Source organism: Callorhinus ursinus, unplaced genomic scaffold (genome assembly GCF_003265705.2).
Source record: "Callorhinus ursinus isolate GAN/ISIS: 27379988/994484 unplaced genomic scaffold, GSC_fseal_2.0 scaffold12, whole genome shotgun sequence".
In the NCBI taxonomy this organism is placed as follows: domain Eukaryota; kingdom Metazoa; phylum Chordata; class Mammalia; order Carnivora; family Otariidae; genus Callorhinus; species Callorhinus ursinus.
The window spans coordinates 1,781,431-1,799,412 of NW_027397074.1; the positions used below are offsets into that span (position 1 = coordinate 1,781,431).

Sequence of the window (17,982 nt, forward strand, 5' to 3'; positions counted from 1 at the left end):
GAATGTAGCAACCAGTACGTATTTGATCCCTATCGGAACTATGCAGGCTATAGGTCTGCCTTCTGGGCTAAAGGTGAACATTTTTTTGCTTCTATCCCTCATCAATAAGGATATATAAAGGATGAAGTAAAAGAATGGAGAAAAAAATATTTCAGGGACTCCTGGGTGGCTAAGTCTCAGGTCATGATCCCAGCGTGCTGGGATCAAGTCCCTCATCAGGCTCCTTGCTCAGCGGGGAGCCTGCTTCTCCCTCTGCCTGCTGCTCCCCCTGCTTGTGCTCTCTCTCCCCACCCCTTGACAAATAAATAAATAAATCTTAAAAAAATATTTCAAGCAAATACTAATTAGATGAAAGCTGATAAAAAGAGCTATAATATCAGACAAAATAGATTCTAAAGCAAAAAACATTATTAGGGATTTGGGGAGGTGTCATAAAATGAGAAAAAGAACAATTTACTAGAAAGGTATAAGAATTATGATACACTTTACAAGGCAGCCTCAGACTAATAAAATGAATGGATAGAATTTCAGAAATTGACAAATCCACTATTAAAATGGGAAGTTGCATGGGTCAGGGGGTTAATCAGGCCACTGTAGAGTGATACTCTTTAGAATTACTTCCTTAAGACTCCTTCTCAGACAATTGTAGTCATTTAAGACAGATAAAAACTTAGAAAGACTTTGCCAGATTTTGCAAAATAAATTTCTAGTTTTTTTAGATAATAATTGCTCTCAACCAGGTAACCTTCTTTCCTTTTATCTGGTTTAACATTATAAACACTACTAGTAAGGTTGATATTCAGAGAGAGGCTTATTACTTTGGAGTTCAATAATATAAATTTTTTTTTGTTATTAGGACATTAGTTAAATTGAAATTTATCTTTTGACTGTATATGAAGAACTTTGCTATGAAAATTAATACTGCATTCAAGATTGTAGGTTTAATTACATTAGAACTTACATCTCTCAAAAACTGAAAGTAGTTTATTTTTGCAAATATATAAACTACTAATTATTTTTTTAAATTTTATTAGCTAACTTAGGTTTTAATAGTAGGATGCTAGGAAATTATTTTTTTTAATTTTATTAGTTAATTTAGGCCTTAATAGTAGGATGCTGGGATTTTAGTTTTTCCATATCCCTGAGGATAATAAACTTTCATTTCTTTTGGAAAATCTATAGTTTGAAATTCACTCTGTACTAAACTCAAAGTATTGTAAATCAAAGAGGCCTCCTTCTGTATACTTCATGTACATGTAAAGAGTTTTTCTCTTGATTAATGAATTAATCATAGTATTCGGTACTGGAAAATGGGGAAAGCTCAGTATACCTGACAGTGAACAGTTCTCTCTTCTTCAAGGAATTAAAAATATGCAGACTTGTGACTCTAAATTTAATTAAGAAGGTCAGTGTTTAGGAGCCAGTGATTGGTCGTGGGTAGGTGGAAATTCCATATGTTGTTCAAAAGCATAAGGTCTTTAGAAGAGAAATAAGAGCTCTAAATGATCCATTCTGAGCAAATTGTGTTCGCCTTTCCCACCCTCTGTGGTTACCAAATCGCGTGTGTCAGCTGGACATTTTGACCTAAAGGACAGGAGTGTGGAAGACGTAGAGGAGGTTGATGAGAACAGTAGGTTGATAAAATGGCTATGTAAAGACAGGGTGCGTGAGCAATACAGTTTTGAATTACAAAGCTACGTGTCATTCCTATGTGCATATAAACAAGATTTGCTCTTATTTCCACCTTTTTGGTTGTATGTTAGCTGTATAAATGGGTTCATTTCAAGCCGTCACCTCTTTGATAACAGATTTGTGTGAAGGCTTAATCTGATGTCAGAACATAGCATTACTGTTGAATCTGTTCTGTGTACCTGTCCTTACTTTTAGATAAATAGATATGTAGTGACACTTCCTTTTGTTTTTTAATCAACTGGTCAAATATTGGACAAATTCAACAGTCTGAAATATAAATAAGAACCAAGAAGGGAATAAAAATATCCTCTGAACTGCTAGAACTGATGTCACAGTATACACTTCATTCATAGGAACCTCTCCCAGTTATCATGTGATTAGTCATCTCTTTTCCCACTTTAAAGCAAGTTAGACCAGGATGAGGGGAGATAAGAGAAGATCAAGAAGAGAAAACTAACACCTTAGGAATAAGAGATGGATTCCTAAAAATCTCTAAAAGTTAAAGAAAAAGGAAAGACAACATTTCTAAAGATATGAGTGAAGGGGCAAGCAGCCATATATACCCACTAAGCTCTGATGGAGTCACTTTTAAAACAAAAATGTGTAGTCGAACAAACACGGTTCACTGGAACACTAGTGAGCGCATACAGTGGTTCATTTTAAGTCGAATTTGCCTTCTTAAGGTACATGTTCTGTGTGCCTTATTTATGAAACCAGAAACATGTGACATACACTGTAGAAAGATTTTCTTGGAAATATATTCTGATAGTTTTAGCATCTAAGAAAATTAGTTTCATTTGTCAGGGAAATTTAGTTAAGCTGACATGCCAGGGAAATGAAGAATTGCTACAGAAATCCATGAATTTGTCATTTGCTGTACGTTTGCAGAAACATGCCCTATGTCTGGGTTCCAAATACAATATAATTTTTAATGTGTTACAGACTAGAGATGTTTGATCATTTAATTGTGAGTGCATGTATGTGTTTAATTTTATGTTTTTTATAGGATAATTGACATGTTATAATGAGCTAAGTGATATTTAATTATTATTCTTGTGTTCCTTAATCTCAACCAGGTAATCTCTGATGAAGGCATTTCCTAAGTAAATAAAGTAAATAAAAATCAGTTATTTTCATCTGTGTCACAGATTAGTAAATCAAAAGAAACTCTCTTGGGGCCCTTGGGTAGCTCAGTCAGTTAAGCATCCAATGCTTGATTTCGGCTTAGGTCAGCTCAGGGTCGTGAGGTTGGGCTCCATACTCAGTGGGGACTCTGCTTGAGATTCTCTCTCCCTCTCCCTCTGCCCCTACCGCCCAACGCACTCTCTCTCTCTCTCCTCCACCTCGCTCAGCTAAATAAATCTTAAAAAAAAAAAACAAAAAAACAAAAAACTATCTTTCCCCAAAACCTTCTTTTGGGCAAGTAAACAGTGACCAAAGCAGTTTATTTTGTCATATTATCTTAAATCTTTCAGGGATGGAGATTGTACATCTTTTATTTTTATCATTGGATAAAATTATCTTGTGCAAAAGTTTCTAAGTGCATTCTACAAATGAACCTTTTTAAATTCTTAATGGAATACCACAATGCCCTTTACTAATATTTTAGTGCCTTTCCTCACTGTGTAATGCTTCATAATATTTCTTAACATTTTTGCTTTCTTTCCAGTCTTTTTGTGAGAGTGAACTCCTGCACAGACTAATTTGCTGTTTGTTTGTTTTTAGTTAGCTCTCTAACATAAGCACCTCCCATTGTTTTTTCTTACACAATGTGAATTGCCTAATATACCTAACTATTCTCTTATTCTTAGACATGTGGGGTTTTCCAATTTCTCTGTTTTATAAATAGCATTATCTTTGTTCATGTAACTTTCTTATATTCTTAGGATACATTTGTAATAGTGGGATAAGTAAGGATATAGCAGCTTTAAGGCTCTTGGAATATATTGCTCATTAGCATCTCTTGACCTAGAAAACATTTAGATGAGTACACTTAGAATCATTGGACCATCTGTTCAGAAAAACTGATATGACATACATAGATCAGGGATTACAAATTGATTTCATCCCTTGTGTCAGGTTTAAGAAATTGGTCGTCACTGCCTGGAGCACTGTGTTTGCGAGACTGGAGCAGGACTACTTGATTACTGATGTCTTCTGTATGAGTGGGAGGGGGGAGACAATCTGAGAGCCAAATATTTGCCCTTTATACTTTTCATTAAAATAATAATAATAATAATACTTTGCCTTTTGTATGTACTTTTTTTGCTGTGAACCCCAAAATTGGATAGAAAGCATGTATTAGATCAAAAGATCTTATCTTAATATAAATTCCTCATTAAAAATTAATTTGGTAATTATACAGCCATGCTCACCACTTACAGAAAAATAAGTATAGATATAACTGTCTATAACTAAAGGTTTATGAGAACTTTTCGAAGTTTTTGTTAAAAATATTTGATTTAGGGGCACCTGGGTGACTCAGTCAGTTAAGTGTCTGGCTCTTGATTTCGGCTCAGGTCATGATCTCAGGGTTGTGAGATTGAGCCCCCAGTCGGGCTCCGTGCTGAGTACGGAGTCTGCTTGAGATTCTCTTCCTCTTCCTCTGAACCTCCTCCCCCCTAACATAAGTAAATAAATCTTTTTAAAAAAATAAGTGAATCTGGGTAAAGTGTCGAATGCTCCTTGCACTATTCTTATTTATGTAATGTTTTGTAAATTTGAAAATAATCATGGCAGGAATGGTGTTGGAGAGAAAGCAGGGTGATCCACCAAGCTCAGGTGTTGGGCTGACTGCATTCTGTGCTATAAAAACAGGATTAGCACCAGATTATCTTAAATTTCCAATCTTCTAGTTTTATATTTTCACTTTGATATTTGAATTTGTTCCTTGTTTTTGGCACAGTGATATTTCATCTTTAGTTCTTTTATACCATCAATGTTTTGCTCTTCTAAGTGTAATATTTTCTTTGCAGAACTTTGTAGGTCTCCAATTTAGCCGTCTTATTTTAGCCTTAGTTTTTACAAGGCTTGAGGCATCCAGCAGATAACCCTTGAAGTCTGGGGATTTTTCTTTCTATACTTTTTTAAAAAACAGCTTTATTAATATAGAATTCACCCATGTAAGTGTACAATTCAGTGGTTTTTAGTATATTCACTTAGAACATTTCTTCACCCCAACATGAAACCACCTTCTCATTAGCAGTCACTTCCCATTTGCCCTCTTCGCCCATCCCCTAATTACTAATCTGCTTTTTGCCTCTGGATTTGCTTATTCTGGATATTTCATGTAAATGTAATCATTCCATATGAGGCCTTTTGTGATTGACTTCTTTTAGTTAAAATGTTTTCAAGGTTCATCCACATTATAGCATGTCTCAGAACTTCATTTCTTTTTTTTTTTTTTTTGCTGGGCAGTGTTCCATTGTACGAATAGACTACATCTTATTTGTCTACTTATTGGTTGACATCTGGGTTGTTTTCATTTTTGGGCTATTACACTATGGAATAATGTTGCTGTGAACATTTATATGCACTTTTTTTGTGAACATGTATTTTTATTTTTCTTGTGTATATGACAAGGAATCGAATTGCTGGGTATATGGTCACTCTGTGTTTATCTTTGAGGAATCGCCAGACTGGTTTTCCAAAGTGGCCACTCCATTTTACGTTCTCATGAGCAGTGTGTGAGGGTTCTGATTTCTCCACATTCTGTCCAGCATTTGTCATTATTTGTCTTTTTTATCATAGCATCATCAGGGTCTGACAGGCCTTTTTATACTTTTAAACCCCCAAAATGTGGTCAGTTATCAGTAATAAAAGGATCTTCATGCTTTTCTAGCAGTAAGCCTGTCTCTCCATTAAGTATGGAATACATAAAATAAATAGACATAAGATAACATAAGAAAAATTCTTTCCTTTTCCCATTTCTTTTCTGTGTTACTACAAAATTATTTGGAGAGAATCTCATGAAAAGTAAGAGAGATTGGATTTTTAAAAATTGTATAGCTAGAGTTCATAACTTTTAAATGCCTTTACTGACAGATACGTATTTAGCATTTGACACCTTGAGTCTGCCGTAAACACTGGTGCCACTGACGACTGCCACTTTATCCTCCAGTTTTAGAGCTTGACTTGATTGCAAGGTGGTGACCATGTCCATAAGGGAAAGCACAATAAACTGGAGTTCTTTAACCTGATGTCAAAAGGTCTTATGTTGACTTTGTAGCCATCATCACGGATTGTAATGTTAAAGGAATATTCCCTTTAATTACAGTTTTTAATATTTTTAAATTGAATTTTATTACTGCAAGTAGGAATTGATAAAGTAGGCATTGAGTTTAATTTTTATAAATGTATGTATGTGAGTTCATCAACGGAAAGTAGAAAGCAAAACGGTATTTCTTTCTCGCAGACTTTATTTGGCTAGCTCTAACAAAGGCAAGATGATCTTAGTTTCCCAGCTCTCCTAAAAGGCCAGTTTTTCACATGTTGAGATCTGTATCCACATTCATGGAGTTGACTTAGATCATTTTTATTTGTCCTACTCAAATTTAATTCGCCTTACAAAAAAAAAAACTGCTTCAGGGGTGCTTGGGTGGCTCAGTCAGTTAAGCATCTAACTCTTGATTTCAGCTCAGGTCATGATCTTGGGGACCTGGGATTGAGCCCAGTGTCGGGCTCCATGTGCAACAGGGAATTTACTTGGATTCTCTCTCTCTCTCTCCTGGCCCCACTTGCGCACACGCTCTCCCTAAAATAAATAAGTAATTCTTTAAAAAAGAAAAAAACAGTTGTTACAGAGGACTTGATTAAACTCTGATCAATATGAGAATAGTTTATATGTAGATTCCTTTCTCATATCAAACTAAGAATTCTAAATTAACTCTTAAAGCATTACATGTCCTCTCTCCTAAAACTCATGTGTTCAGAACTAAGTTAAAGGTAGGGAGTAAGAAGTTCTTAATACCACTCCTACTGATCATCCATATACAGTATAATCTTAGCTAACTTCCTTTTTCAAGCATATTTTTAATCTATAAAAATGAAAGTAAAACCCCCTTTCGTCATCTATTTCATGGAGTAGTATGATGGCTGTCAGATGTAAATAGGATGAAGGCTTATTTTTATTCCTGCTTCCCTCCCTTCCTTTATTTACTTTTTTTTTTCTTGTTTTTGTTTTGATCGCTTATTTCTGAGTTTTTGAGTGGAAAGACTATTGGCAGTTGCCAGAAGGCATTCCCTGAGAGTACTGTGCTAATGTATGAAAATACCAGCACACACTGGGCTTTTGTGTCACAGGTGCCTCGGATCCATCAGCTCTGAAGTGTTGATGGAAGATGTTCTTCTTGTGCACACAGTTGGGCTAACTGGGTTTTCCCATTCATGGTGTTCTCTCTACAGAGGTTCCTCCTGGCTGTGCCTGAAGTCCAACACTTGACCTGGGTATTTACAGTTAACATTTTATTTATTATTTATTTTTTTTGGTCAGGAGGGCATGAGCTTCCCTGTCAAATGTGAACTGTCATCTTGGTAATTTCTTTTTGTGTTGAATTCTTACAGCTCTCCACACAAGGAGATGCAAGCCAGGTGATTGGGCCTCTTACAGAGGGGCAGAGAAGAAACGTGGCAGTCGTGAATTCACTGTATAAGTTGTACCAATCGGTAACAAAGGTAATCTTTATTTTCTTTTAATTAAGCTTCTGACTTAATTTCAACTTCTTTCTTTTCACCTCAAATTTAGACAACAAGGAATTACTTAATTTTTGGCAAAAGAATACAATGAAAACCTGATGACCATAAAGTAAGCTGCAGAATGAACTCTTCTTAAGTTCTTGTTCCTGGCCTTTATCATTTGTCCCTTTTCTCTATATATTTGGTTTAAAACATATGAACTCTAGATCATCAGGCTTGGTTGGTATAATCAAGTTTATTGAGCAAATGATTTAAGGGTAAATCATATGTGTTTCATACCTATTAAAAAGCGTAATTTCAGAGAACTCTTAATCCCTTCAACATGGAAAGGTTCCATCTTTGCACAAAGAAGGCGGGAAGGAGCTGCATTAAACGCAGTGAATTTGTTACAATCACTGATGACTCCTTGGAAGTAGAAAATATATATTCTTTTTGCTGTTGTTTTACTAATGTAATTTTTTAATGATGACCTTTTTGCCTCCGTGTATTATTTCTAAGATGAACTGTATTTATAATTAACGGGAAAGCAACACTTTCAACCCAGTCCTTGAATTTGAATAGCTCATGTTTTCTCTCTATAAATTATTTCCAAAATATTTAGTAAGTAGAGAGGTAAATATTTAGAAGACCTGAAGGAAGCTAAAGGTTAGGGGACACTCTTGAAAACATGACCTTTAATTTGAGTTTTAATATGCTTGATAGTATTTTTGAATAATTTTAAGTGACAACGTAAATTTTTAACAAATCCTTTTGTCAATTAGGAGTTTCCAAAAATGTGTATGTCACACAAATATATTTTAAAGCATTAACAAGTAAACCTCAGAAAAGTAAGTAATGGAAGTAAATAAAAAGAATAAATGATGTATTTTCCATTCCCTTTCATTATTACTCTGAAGCATCACAATCAATGAAAGTTTCTCTTTGTCTAGGCTGATTTAATTGCTTTTATTGATACTTTCGGAATCTTCATTATATTTGTATTGATTTGTAAACGTTTGACATTTGTATTTCAAAGACTTATTGAAAATTATAGTCAGCCTGGAGAAAAGTGAGTTTTTTAAAAGAAATATGTAAATACAGCTTTAGACTGACCTTTTCAAGTTAAAACTTTGTAATTAAAACCTATCTAAAGTGAATAAAGGAAAGTCAACTCTTAGAATTCTTAATGTTTTATTATTTGAAGTATATACTATAATTGCTTTATATAGTATAATTGCTATATACAGGAAGTATATAGTATAATTGCTTTATACAGGAAAGTAGTTTTCAATCTATCTTAACTAAGAAATACAAATGAGTTTTTAAAACATGTATGAGATATAATCTAAAGTAATGATACTATTTTATGTGTCTGTGGAAACAGCTTTATCCTGTTATGACCAAAATTAGTATTTATAAAAATAAATGACTTAAAACTTTAACTGTATCAAACAAAACCTTGTTCTAGGTGGTTTCCAGTCAGAGCTCATTCCCACCAGCAGCTGAGCAAACTATAATCTCAGCCCTAAAGGTAAAAGAATTTAATCTTTGACTCTATAGATCAAAGTGGGTTTTAGAATTGTTTGGATGAGTGGGAGATGTCACATTTTAAAAATAATTCCAAATCCTCTACACATACCAAAAGTAGCTGCTGATAATTATCCTAAAGAGAAAGGATACATGTGTGTTTATATTTTCTAGAACTTAAAAATAGACCCTGTTGGTGTCTACAGATTGTGTTCTACTTATGAGAATTTTATCACAAGCAAGGGAAGCAAGATTCTTCAAGTATTCACTGTATCTTAGGGCAGTACAGCCTAGTATGATTCCAGTAAAGTGGTGATTCTCTATGAGGGTGATTTTCCCTAGGGAACATTTAACAAAGCTGGATATGTTTTTGATTGTCATGACTAGGAGTGGGGTGTTCTTGGCATCTAGTGCCAGGGATGCTGTTAAACATCTTGCAGTGCATAAGACAGCCCCCGACAAAAAGAAATTACTGGGCCCAAAATGTCAATAATGCCAAGGTTGAGAAACTCTAATGCGTATCTGTAAGATGTGAAATCAGGGTAAATTCCATTTTTTTTTTTACATATTAACATAAATATACTCAGGAAGTTTAATAAAAAATAATGTTGGTATGAGATTCAGAGCCATATGTAGTTGACAGTGGATAACTCTTACAAAACAAGGATATCATTCATTTTAATGGTAGTAATAGCCTTCATTTAGCACCTGCTACTTGCCAGTCACATGACATATATTGAAATGTTACAGCAACTGTTCAAGTTGTGTATCCCTATTTTACACAACTTAGAAATAATAACTTGCTCAAAGTCCTGATGCTGGTAAACTCAGACCTCACTGACTCAAAAGAGTTATGTCTACTACACCTCGCCATCATCATTCATTGGCTTACTAAATATTTTTTTGGTATTTACTAAGTAAGTAATACTGTATAGCAGACTCTGGGGCCAAACTCCCTGTATATGAATGCCATCTCAGCTATTTAACTCGCTGTAGGACCTCAGACAAGTTAAATAGTTTTCTCTTGCCTTAGTTTCTACATCTGTAAAGTGGTACAATATAACTGTACAAAGGTAATAGGTGTCAACAGTTGGATGGATTTAGATCACCTGGGTAGAGTTGAAAGAGAGGGAGACAGAGACAGACACTACCAGTGAACTCCCAAGGAGAAATACTTTTAGAGAGTAAAGAAGCTACAGAGAAACAACAGTGAGTGTGAGGAAGAAGCTTGGGAGGGGATGATTTCACAAATCATAAAGGAGAAGGGAACTTCTGAGGTGACATGGATGGGGATTTAACAGGCGCCCAAAACTTAAGGACACCAAATTCATATGGGAGGGTAGGAGAAGACAAGTCTGTTTTCCCCCCAGCACAGTGAAAGCACACTTGGATGTTTTCTGTAGTCTCTTCTTTTCCCCCAATATGCTCGTCTCATTGTGATGAAATATTATTCAAGCTGCCATCATAAAATAATTGTTTTTTTTAAAAGTTCTCTAAGTTATTGATGATCAGAAAAATATCAAAAATCAGGCCAATATGATAAACCAAAAGGTCTTAGCATTCTTGTTTCCAGGCAGGGAATTTACATAGTCTCCTTTTCTGTAGTTCCACATTTTTTCCTTCTCTTCTAGCAGTAGCTGTGGAACATATTTTGATCACTACCCAAGATAAGAAATAGATTTTAGGGGTGCCTTTGTGGCTCAGTCGTTGAGCATCTGCCTTTGGCTCGGGTCATGATCCCCGAAGTCACGGGATCAAGTCCCACTTCAGGCTCCCTGCTTAGTGTGGAATCTGCTTCTCCCTCTGACCCTCACCCCGCTTGTGTTCTCTCTCTCTCTCTCTCAAATACATAAATAAAAATCTAAAAAAAAAATAGATTTTACTTTGTGACCCCATACACAATACATAAGCATTTATAAATATATACACACACATAATTGTCTATATATATGGAATATACATATATATGTATTTCTGTAATTGAAACAAAGCTTTCACAGCACAATATTTTTCCTTATTTTGTGTGATGCATGCTTATATTTTCAATACTCATCTATTACTTTTTTTTTAAAGACTTTATTTATTTGAGAGAGAGCACATGCATGCAGGGTGGTGGGGTGCTGGGCAGAGGGAGAAGGAAAGAGAGAATCTTAAGCAGGCTCCACACCCAGCATGGAGCCTGACAGGGGGCTCAATCTCACCATCCTGAGATCATGACCTGAGCTGAAATCAAGAGTCAGCCACTTAACCGACTGAGCCACCCAGGCACCCCCACTCATCTATTATTTTTAAAACATTCTGACAGTGATTGACTAAACTGATTTTTTGCCCCTAATGATCACAGCTCATAGTTTGAGAAAGTCCAGTCTGTGGGTTAAGACAGAGTGCGTACACTTTGCCTGTTAATAAATAGTCTCCTGACAAATTAAAAATAGAAATTCTTCGGGGACGCCTGGATGGCTCAGTCAGTTACGCATCAACTCTTGATTTCAGCTCAGGTCATAATTTCAGGGTTGTGGGATTGAGCGCCACGTTGGGCTCAGTACAGAGTCTGCTTAAGATCTCTCCCTCTCCCTCCCCCCCTGCACTTGCTCTCTCTCTCTCAAATAATAAAATCTTATAAAAAAAAGAAAAGAAATTCTTCTCATTCCTCTTGTTAGTCACTTGGGCTGGGAGTTGAGGCTAGTGCAGAGAAAAGGGCCCTCATCTTGGGCTACAGCCCTCACTCTTGGGTTTGCTCACTAGAGCCAGGGCTTCGTGTAGTTGGGTACTGCGGTTGCTGAGGCATCGCCATTTTGCCCTTGAGAACTGGATGGAAGAAGACTAGCAGTTGGTTTTAGGCTCCTCAGCAGTGGCCCTGACAATTAGAGACCTAATTGCTTATGTTAACAGAACTCAGTGAAACAGTTTTGACCTTGCTTTTTAAGTTAAATCATATAAAAACCGTGATGACATATTAAGTAAAAAACAAAACCCTCTGACTTAGAGAAAAAAGAGAACTTTGAATTTTAAAATTGTAGGAGACTTAATTCATTAGGGGTAGAATGTTAGCATGTAGAAGTGATTGCAGCCAAGAACCAAAAATCTATATGCTTTTATTATTTGATAGAGAAGATTTTTTTAAAGATTTATTTATTTGAGAGAGAGCAGGGGGAGGGGCAGAAGGAGAGAATCTCACGTAGACTCCCCACTGAGCATGGAGCGAGATGCAGGGCTTGATCCAACGACTATGAGATGGTGACCTGAGCCGAAGGCAGACCCTTAACCCACTGAGCCACCCAGGCACCCCTTAATAGAGAAGATATTAAATATATGTTTCACTTACTAAAAATATAGGTAAGGATACATAACAGTCTTTTCTTCTCTACCTTGTTGAGATTTTATCCAGAATTAAATGTTATTTTAGGCTTGAGGTTTAATATCTCATAGTTATCTACTGTGTCATGGATGGCATAATTAATATTAATTTAGAGTCATTTCATTATACCCACCTCAGCTGTAAGTAACATTTAAACACCTTGGCCCAGTAATTCTGATCCATTTATTACTGAGATTGTTTTATACAGGTAGAGATTGTATTGCTAGGTTTTTATATGATAATTTTTCATTTCTCCCTTATTGTGTGGGTTTATGTTCTATATGAGAGAATAATTCAGATTGCTGAGGCTTCTATATTTTTGTAATCTTAGCTATTTTAGGTAAATCTTTGGATAATATATGGCACACTTCCCTGCTTTGTAAAGAGCTTGTGAAATAGAATCTAGTCTCCTTTCTTTGTACTCTCTAGTAGTCCTTAATCCTCTACCATTCTTGTTTGTGTTTCCCCTAAGTGGGAAGCCTTACCCAGCCAGAATGAACATTTTCTGTGTAAACTATCATATTGTATGCAAGTTAGATGCCTGTTTTTCCCCATCTTGTTTCACTGGCTAGGACCTCTAGTGTAAGTCTAGAACTGGTGAGAGTGGATGTTGGTGAATGCTTTCCTGACTTGGGGGAAAGTATTCCATCTGTATTCTTCTATTTTAAGTATGATGTTAGATGGCCTTTATCAGATTAAATAAGTTCCTTTCTATTCCTTGTTTACTGACACTTCTTTTTTATTATAAATGGTATTTCATCAAATAGTTTTTTTCTCTATTGAAATGATCAAACAGTTTTACTCCTTTATTCTGTTAGTAAAATACAGAAGTTTATTTTTACATGTCAAACCCACCTTGGTTATGATGTATTAACCTTTTTATGTATTCCTGGATTTGGTCTACTTAATTTTTGTTGAAGATGTTTGCATCTATAGTCATAAGGGATACTGGTATATAGTTTTTCTTGTAATTTCTTTGTCTGATTTTGGTATCAAGTTATTACTGCCCTCATTAATTAGGTTTGTAAGTATTTCCTCTTGTTCTGTTTTCCAAAAGAACTTGTATTGTTTTCTTTGTTACATGCTTAGTAGAATTCACCAGTGAAGCCATCGAGGCCTGTGGTTTTCTTTGTTAGGAAGTTTATACCTACAGATTCGATTTGGTTAGTAGGTAAAAGGCTATTCAAGTTATGTTTCTTTTTGAATGAGCTTTGTATTTTGTGAATTTCCAGGTATTTGTCTATTCATCAGAGTTACCTGATTTGTCAGAATAATGTTGTACATAATATTCTCTTACTAACCGTTTAATGTCTTTAGGACCCATAGTGATAACCTCTTTTTAATTGTTTCTATTGGTGTTTGTGTTCTCTTTTTTTCTTCAGTTTAGCTATGGATTTATCAGCTTTGTTGATCTTTTCAGAGAGCCAACTTTTGACTTTATTGATTTTCTCTATTGTCTTTTTTTTTCCATGGATTTCTGCTTTTGTCTTTTTTATTTCCTTCTACTTTGGATTTTCTTTGCCTTTTTTTTAATATACATTATACCATTGATTTTTAGACCTTTTCCCTCCCAAAATAAACTTAACAAGTTGTAAATTTCACTCTAAGCACTTCAATTTTGATATGTTATGCTTTTTATCTTCATTCAGTTTAAAATATTTTCTAGTTTCCTTTGCAATTTCTTCTTTGATTCATGGGTTATTTAGAAGTGTTTTTTTTTTTTTAATTTCCAATTACTTGTGATTTCCTAGATGTCTTATTGATTTTTCAGTTTAATCTTGTTATCAGAAAACATACTCTGTATTATTCCAGTTATTTAAATTTATTGAGTCTAGTTTTATGTGGTCTGTCTTGGTGAATGAACCATGTGTGCTAAACGTGTAATCTACAGTTGTTGAGTGTAGTGTTCTATAAATATCAGTTAGGTCAAGGTAGTGGTAATGTGTTTAGTGATGATGTATTTGGATCGTCCCTGTCTCTACTGATATTTTATATAGTCATTCTGTCAGTTGCTAAAAGACAGAAGTTACAATTTTCTACCATGATTGTGGACCTTTTAAGTCTGTTAATTCTTGATGCCTCGGTTTTGAAGCTATTTACTAGTTCTGTTGAAGCTATGTTACATTTTTATTTATTATTGTTACACCTTCCTGATGAAATGATGCTTTCATCATTATGAAATACCCCTCTTTAGCTTTGTTAATACTTACTGTAATGCATTTTGTTTTATCTGATATTAACTTAGCTACTTCAGCCTTTTTCTGCTCAATGTTTACATGGTATATCTTTTGTCCATTTACTTTCAACTCCTCTGTGTCTTTAAAGTATATCTCCTATAGAAAGTAAATAGTTGTCTTTTTGTCTGATAATCTCTACCTTTTAATTGGAGTGTTTAGTCCAGTGACATTATGTAATTATTAATAAGGTTTTATTTAGGTGTATGGTTTTATCTGTTTTTTGTTTATCCCATTTGTTTTGGTTTTTTATTTATTTTTTTGCTTTCCTCTTTTCCCCCCTTTTCTGTCTTTTTTGGATTCTTTGAAATTTTTTTGAATTGCCTTTTAATTTATTTATTAGATTTTTCATGTGATTTTTTTAGGGGTTCTTCTGTGGATTACCCATATACATCCTTAAGTTTCCATAATCTTCATAGAGTTAATATTGTGCCATGTTATATAAAATATAGAAACCTCATATTTATAGAAGTACATTTACATCTGCATGCATCTAGTGTAATTTTTTTTAGTTTAAAATATCCATTTGGTCCTCTTTTACACTTTCAGTCACTCTGCTGAAGTTTCCTATTATTTATTTGTAAGCATTTCTTTTTTTTACCTCACTGAGGTTCTTGCCTAATAATCGTAGAGTCTGGATCATCTCAGGGTTGGCAGCTGTTGATCTTTTCCCTTGAAAACTGACATTTCCAAGCTTTTTGTTATGTAGTAATTTTTAATATGTCCTGGACATTGTGAATGTTATGTTGTGTAGACTCAGTATTTTTTTACATTGCTCCTGAGTGTTGATGGTATTTCTTTAGCGATTAATCAGCCTGATTAGACTCTAATTGTACACTGTCATACCTGCAGCTGGCCATGCCTCAGACCTCAGTTCACTTCTCAAGAGTGGTTGCCAGCCACTTTGTGTTTGCTTTGCACAGGCATGGTTGATGAGTCAGCTGAGGAGTAGCGCTGAGTTTAAATATAGAATTAGGCATTCTTCTTTGGCTCTGTCCTTTCTGAAGTTCCCCTCTCACTCTCTGGCAGCCCAGGGCTCCTTTCTGTTGTTCCTTTGGCCTAAAAGACTGCTGGATTTGTTTTGTTTTTCTCTCAGAGATTTAGCCACCCTGCCTTGCCACCACCATGACCGTAGGCACTCTCAGGGCAAAGTCACAGAAAACGAAGAACTCACTTTCTTCTGTTGCTTGGTCTAGATTTCCACAGCCCTCTAAAACTACCTGCTTTTTTCCCCATCTCTAGAGCCCTCCGGTATGTTGTTTATTTGTCCCATTTGTAGGAGGGTCTGTAGTTAGATACTCATTCCTTCATATCAGAGTAGAAAACTTGCTCTTCTTTCTTGAAATCTTGTCCATTTATTTCCACCATACTCTAAGGTCTTTTCCTGCTTCTCTGCTGCAAGTGGGCAAAGTGGAACCCAAAAGCACATCAGAGTCACATACACCTAGGAAATCCCAGCCCATCTGCTTGCTCACTTAAGGACAGTGTCCTTCACTTCACTTTAGTTTCCCCATCTGAACTTAGAGATTTTAATATTCTTAGAGGAAGGAATAATTGAATTTTAAGTGGAATTATAATATGTGAGGCACATAGCACAGTACCCAGCACATAATATATACTAAATAAAAATCTTACCCCTCTTAATCCTCTTCTGAATGACTTCAAAATGGCATTTAGCCTTACTCTACAAACCATCATCTGGGATCTCACTGACTCTTTTGGTTTCATCTTCCCTCTTAAAAGCCAAAGACTACCAAATCTAGTCAAAATGTGTCAAGAACTACAAATGCAAATATTTCAGTACCTCCTTTATAGCCCATGTGGATTTCCCATAAGCCCTTCAAGAAACTCATGTCCAAATCTGAACTCATCATTTTCTCTCTCCATCCCCAAATCAACCTGCTTCTTCTGCATTTAGACATTCAGTTAATAATATCACGAAATCATGAAAGAAAAAAAAATCTAAGTGTATCGTAAAATCTTTCTGTTCCATATTTCTCAAATGTAATTACCAAGTCCTGCTGTTCTCCTTTTACAGTATCTCCGACCTGTCTCCTCATATATGTTCCTACTGCCTCTGATTTGGTTTGGGCGCTCATCATTTTGCTTCGAAGCTTTTGGTCTGTTTACCCAGTCTACCATCCAACATGATGTTTCCCAAATTCAAATCTTTAACTATATTTTTTCATTGCTTAAAACCTATCATTGGTTTCCCATTCCCTTCAGAGTAAATTCCCAACTCCTAGCAGCCTACACAGAGTACATCTGCTGCATCTCCATTCCACATGGGCAGGTACCTCACACTCTGTATGGAATGCTTTGCCGTCGAAGGCTTCAGCTTTCCCAGGCAGCTATGACTTTAATATATGCCCTCTCAGCCCCATCTTTCCTCACTTGGTTCTTACTGTCTATCCTTTGAAATTCAATTTAGGCTGTGCCTTTTGTTTTCCAGATCATCTCAGTGTAAGGGAGGTTTCTTCCATGATCCCATAGCACCCTGTAGTGCATTCATGTGACTATAAGTTGTTATCTGCTGTCACTGAATTGGGAACTCCTGAGGGCAAACTGTATGCTGTTGCTCAGGCATTGTTCACTCTCTCTCCTTGCCTCCCCCTCTCTCTCAATCCCCACAGATAGTATGTTTACTTTTATCAGAGTCTAAGGGCTAGAGATGACATTTAGGAATTTAATGAATAAGGGTCCTATTTAACCTTTCCTGATTGATTTCTATCATTCGTATGAACCAGATGCCATCCATCTTCATTATATGTAATCATCATTGAAACATATATGTTTAAATTTTAGATTTTAAGTGTGTACTGAAGCCCAGTCAATATTTTCACTCTAAAATCCCATAACTTAGGCAAAGCGGTCTTATATAATCTAACCAATGGTTATACTTCACTGTCAAACAACTCTCACCTTTAGTACTATTGACATTTTGGGTAGTTCTTTGTTGTGGGAGATTGTCCTGTGCATTGTAGGTTGTGTAGCAGCATCCCTGTCCTCTACCCACTAGAAGCCAGTAGCAAATGCCCATGCCAGAGGCTCTGGTACTGGGTATTTGTGACAAAAATTGGGAAAGGAAAGATGGTGCCAAGTACCAAAAGTATTCCTACTAAGTAGGAACTTAATCCATGAAATGCCTAATTCTTCTGCCCTGTAAGAATCACCAGCATATTTATTATATTCACTCTGCTTAAAACCATACGGTGTTGTTCCAATTTTGAAGAATGACTTTTGGTCTTGCCTTACTCTTTTCAGAAACTTTACAAAATGTGTTCATTTGATCTTTGTAAGTGGCACTGCTCCTCTCTCCTCTTTCTCCAGGAGCTCATTTGACCAAGAAACTTCTTGAAAAATTGAGAGAAGTGGGGAGTTGAAATTTGCAGTGCCATGTTTCACATATTGTCAGCTTTAAAGATCATTCCCAACAGCAGCTGGGAGAGGAACAGACTTCTGTTGAGTTATTACAGTTCAAAAACTGTATATAGTCGG

At 35.6% G+C, this 17,982-nt stretch overlaps 1 protein-coding gene across 1 annotated transcript in view; it reads left to right on the forward strand.

Annotated features, from left to right (window-relative positions):
• The window catches only part of COG5 (component of oligomeric golgi complex 5), a 334,035-nt gene that overhangs the window by 288,034 nt on the left and 28,019 nt on the right, over positions 1-17,982 (forward strand). Inside the window, exons 15-16 of the mRNA XM_025872663.2 lie at positions 7,255-7,365; positions 8,834-8,896. Coding sequence (XP_025728448.2) covers positions 7,255-7,365; positions 8,834-8,896 — 174 coding nt within the window. The remainder of the gene's footprint in view (positions 1-7,254; positions 7,366-8,833; positions 8,897-17,982) is intronic.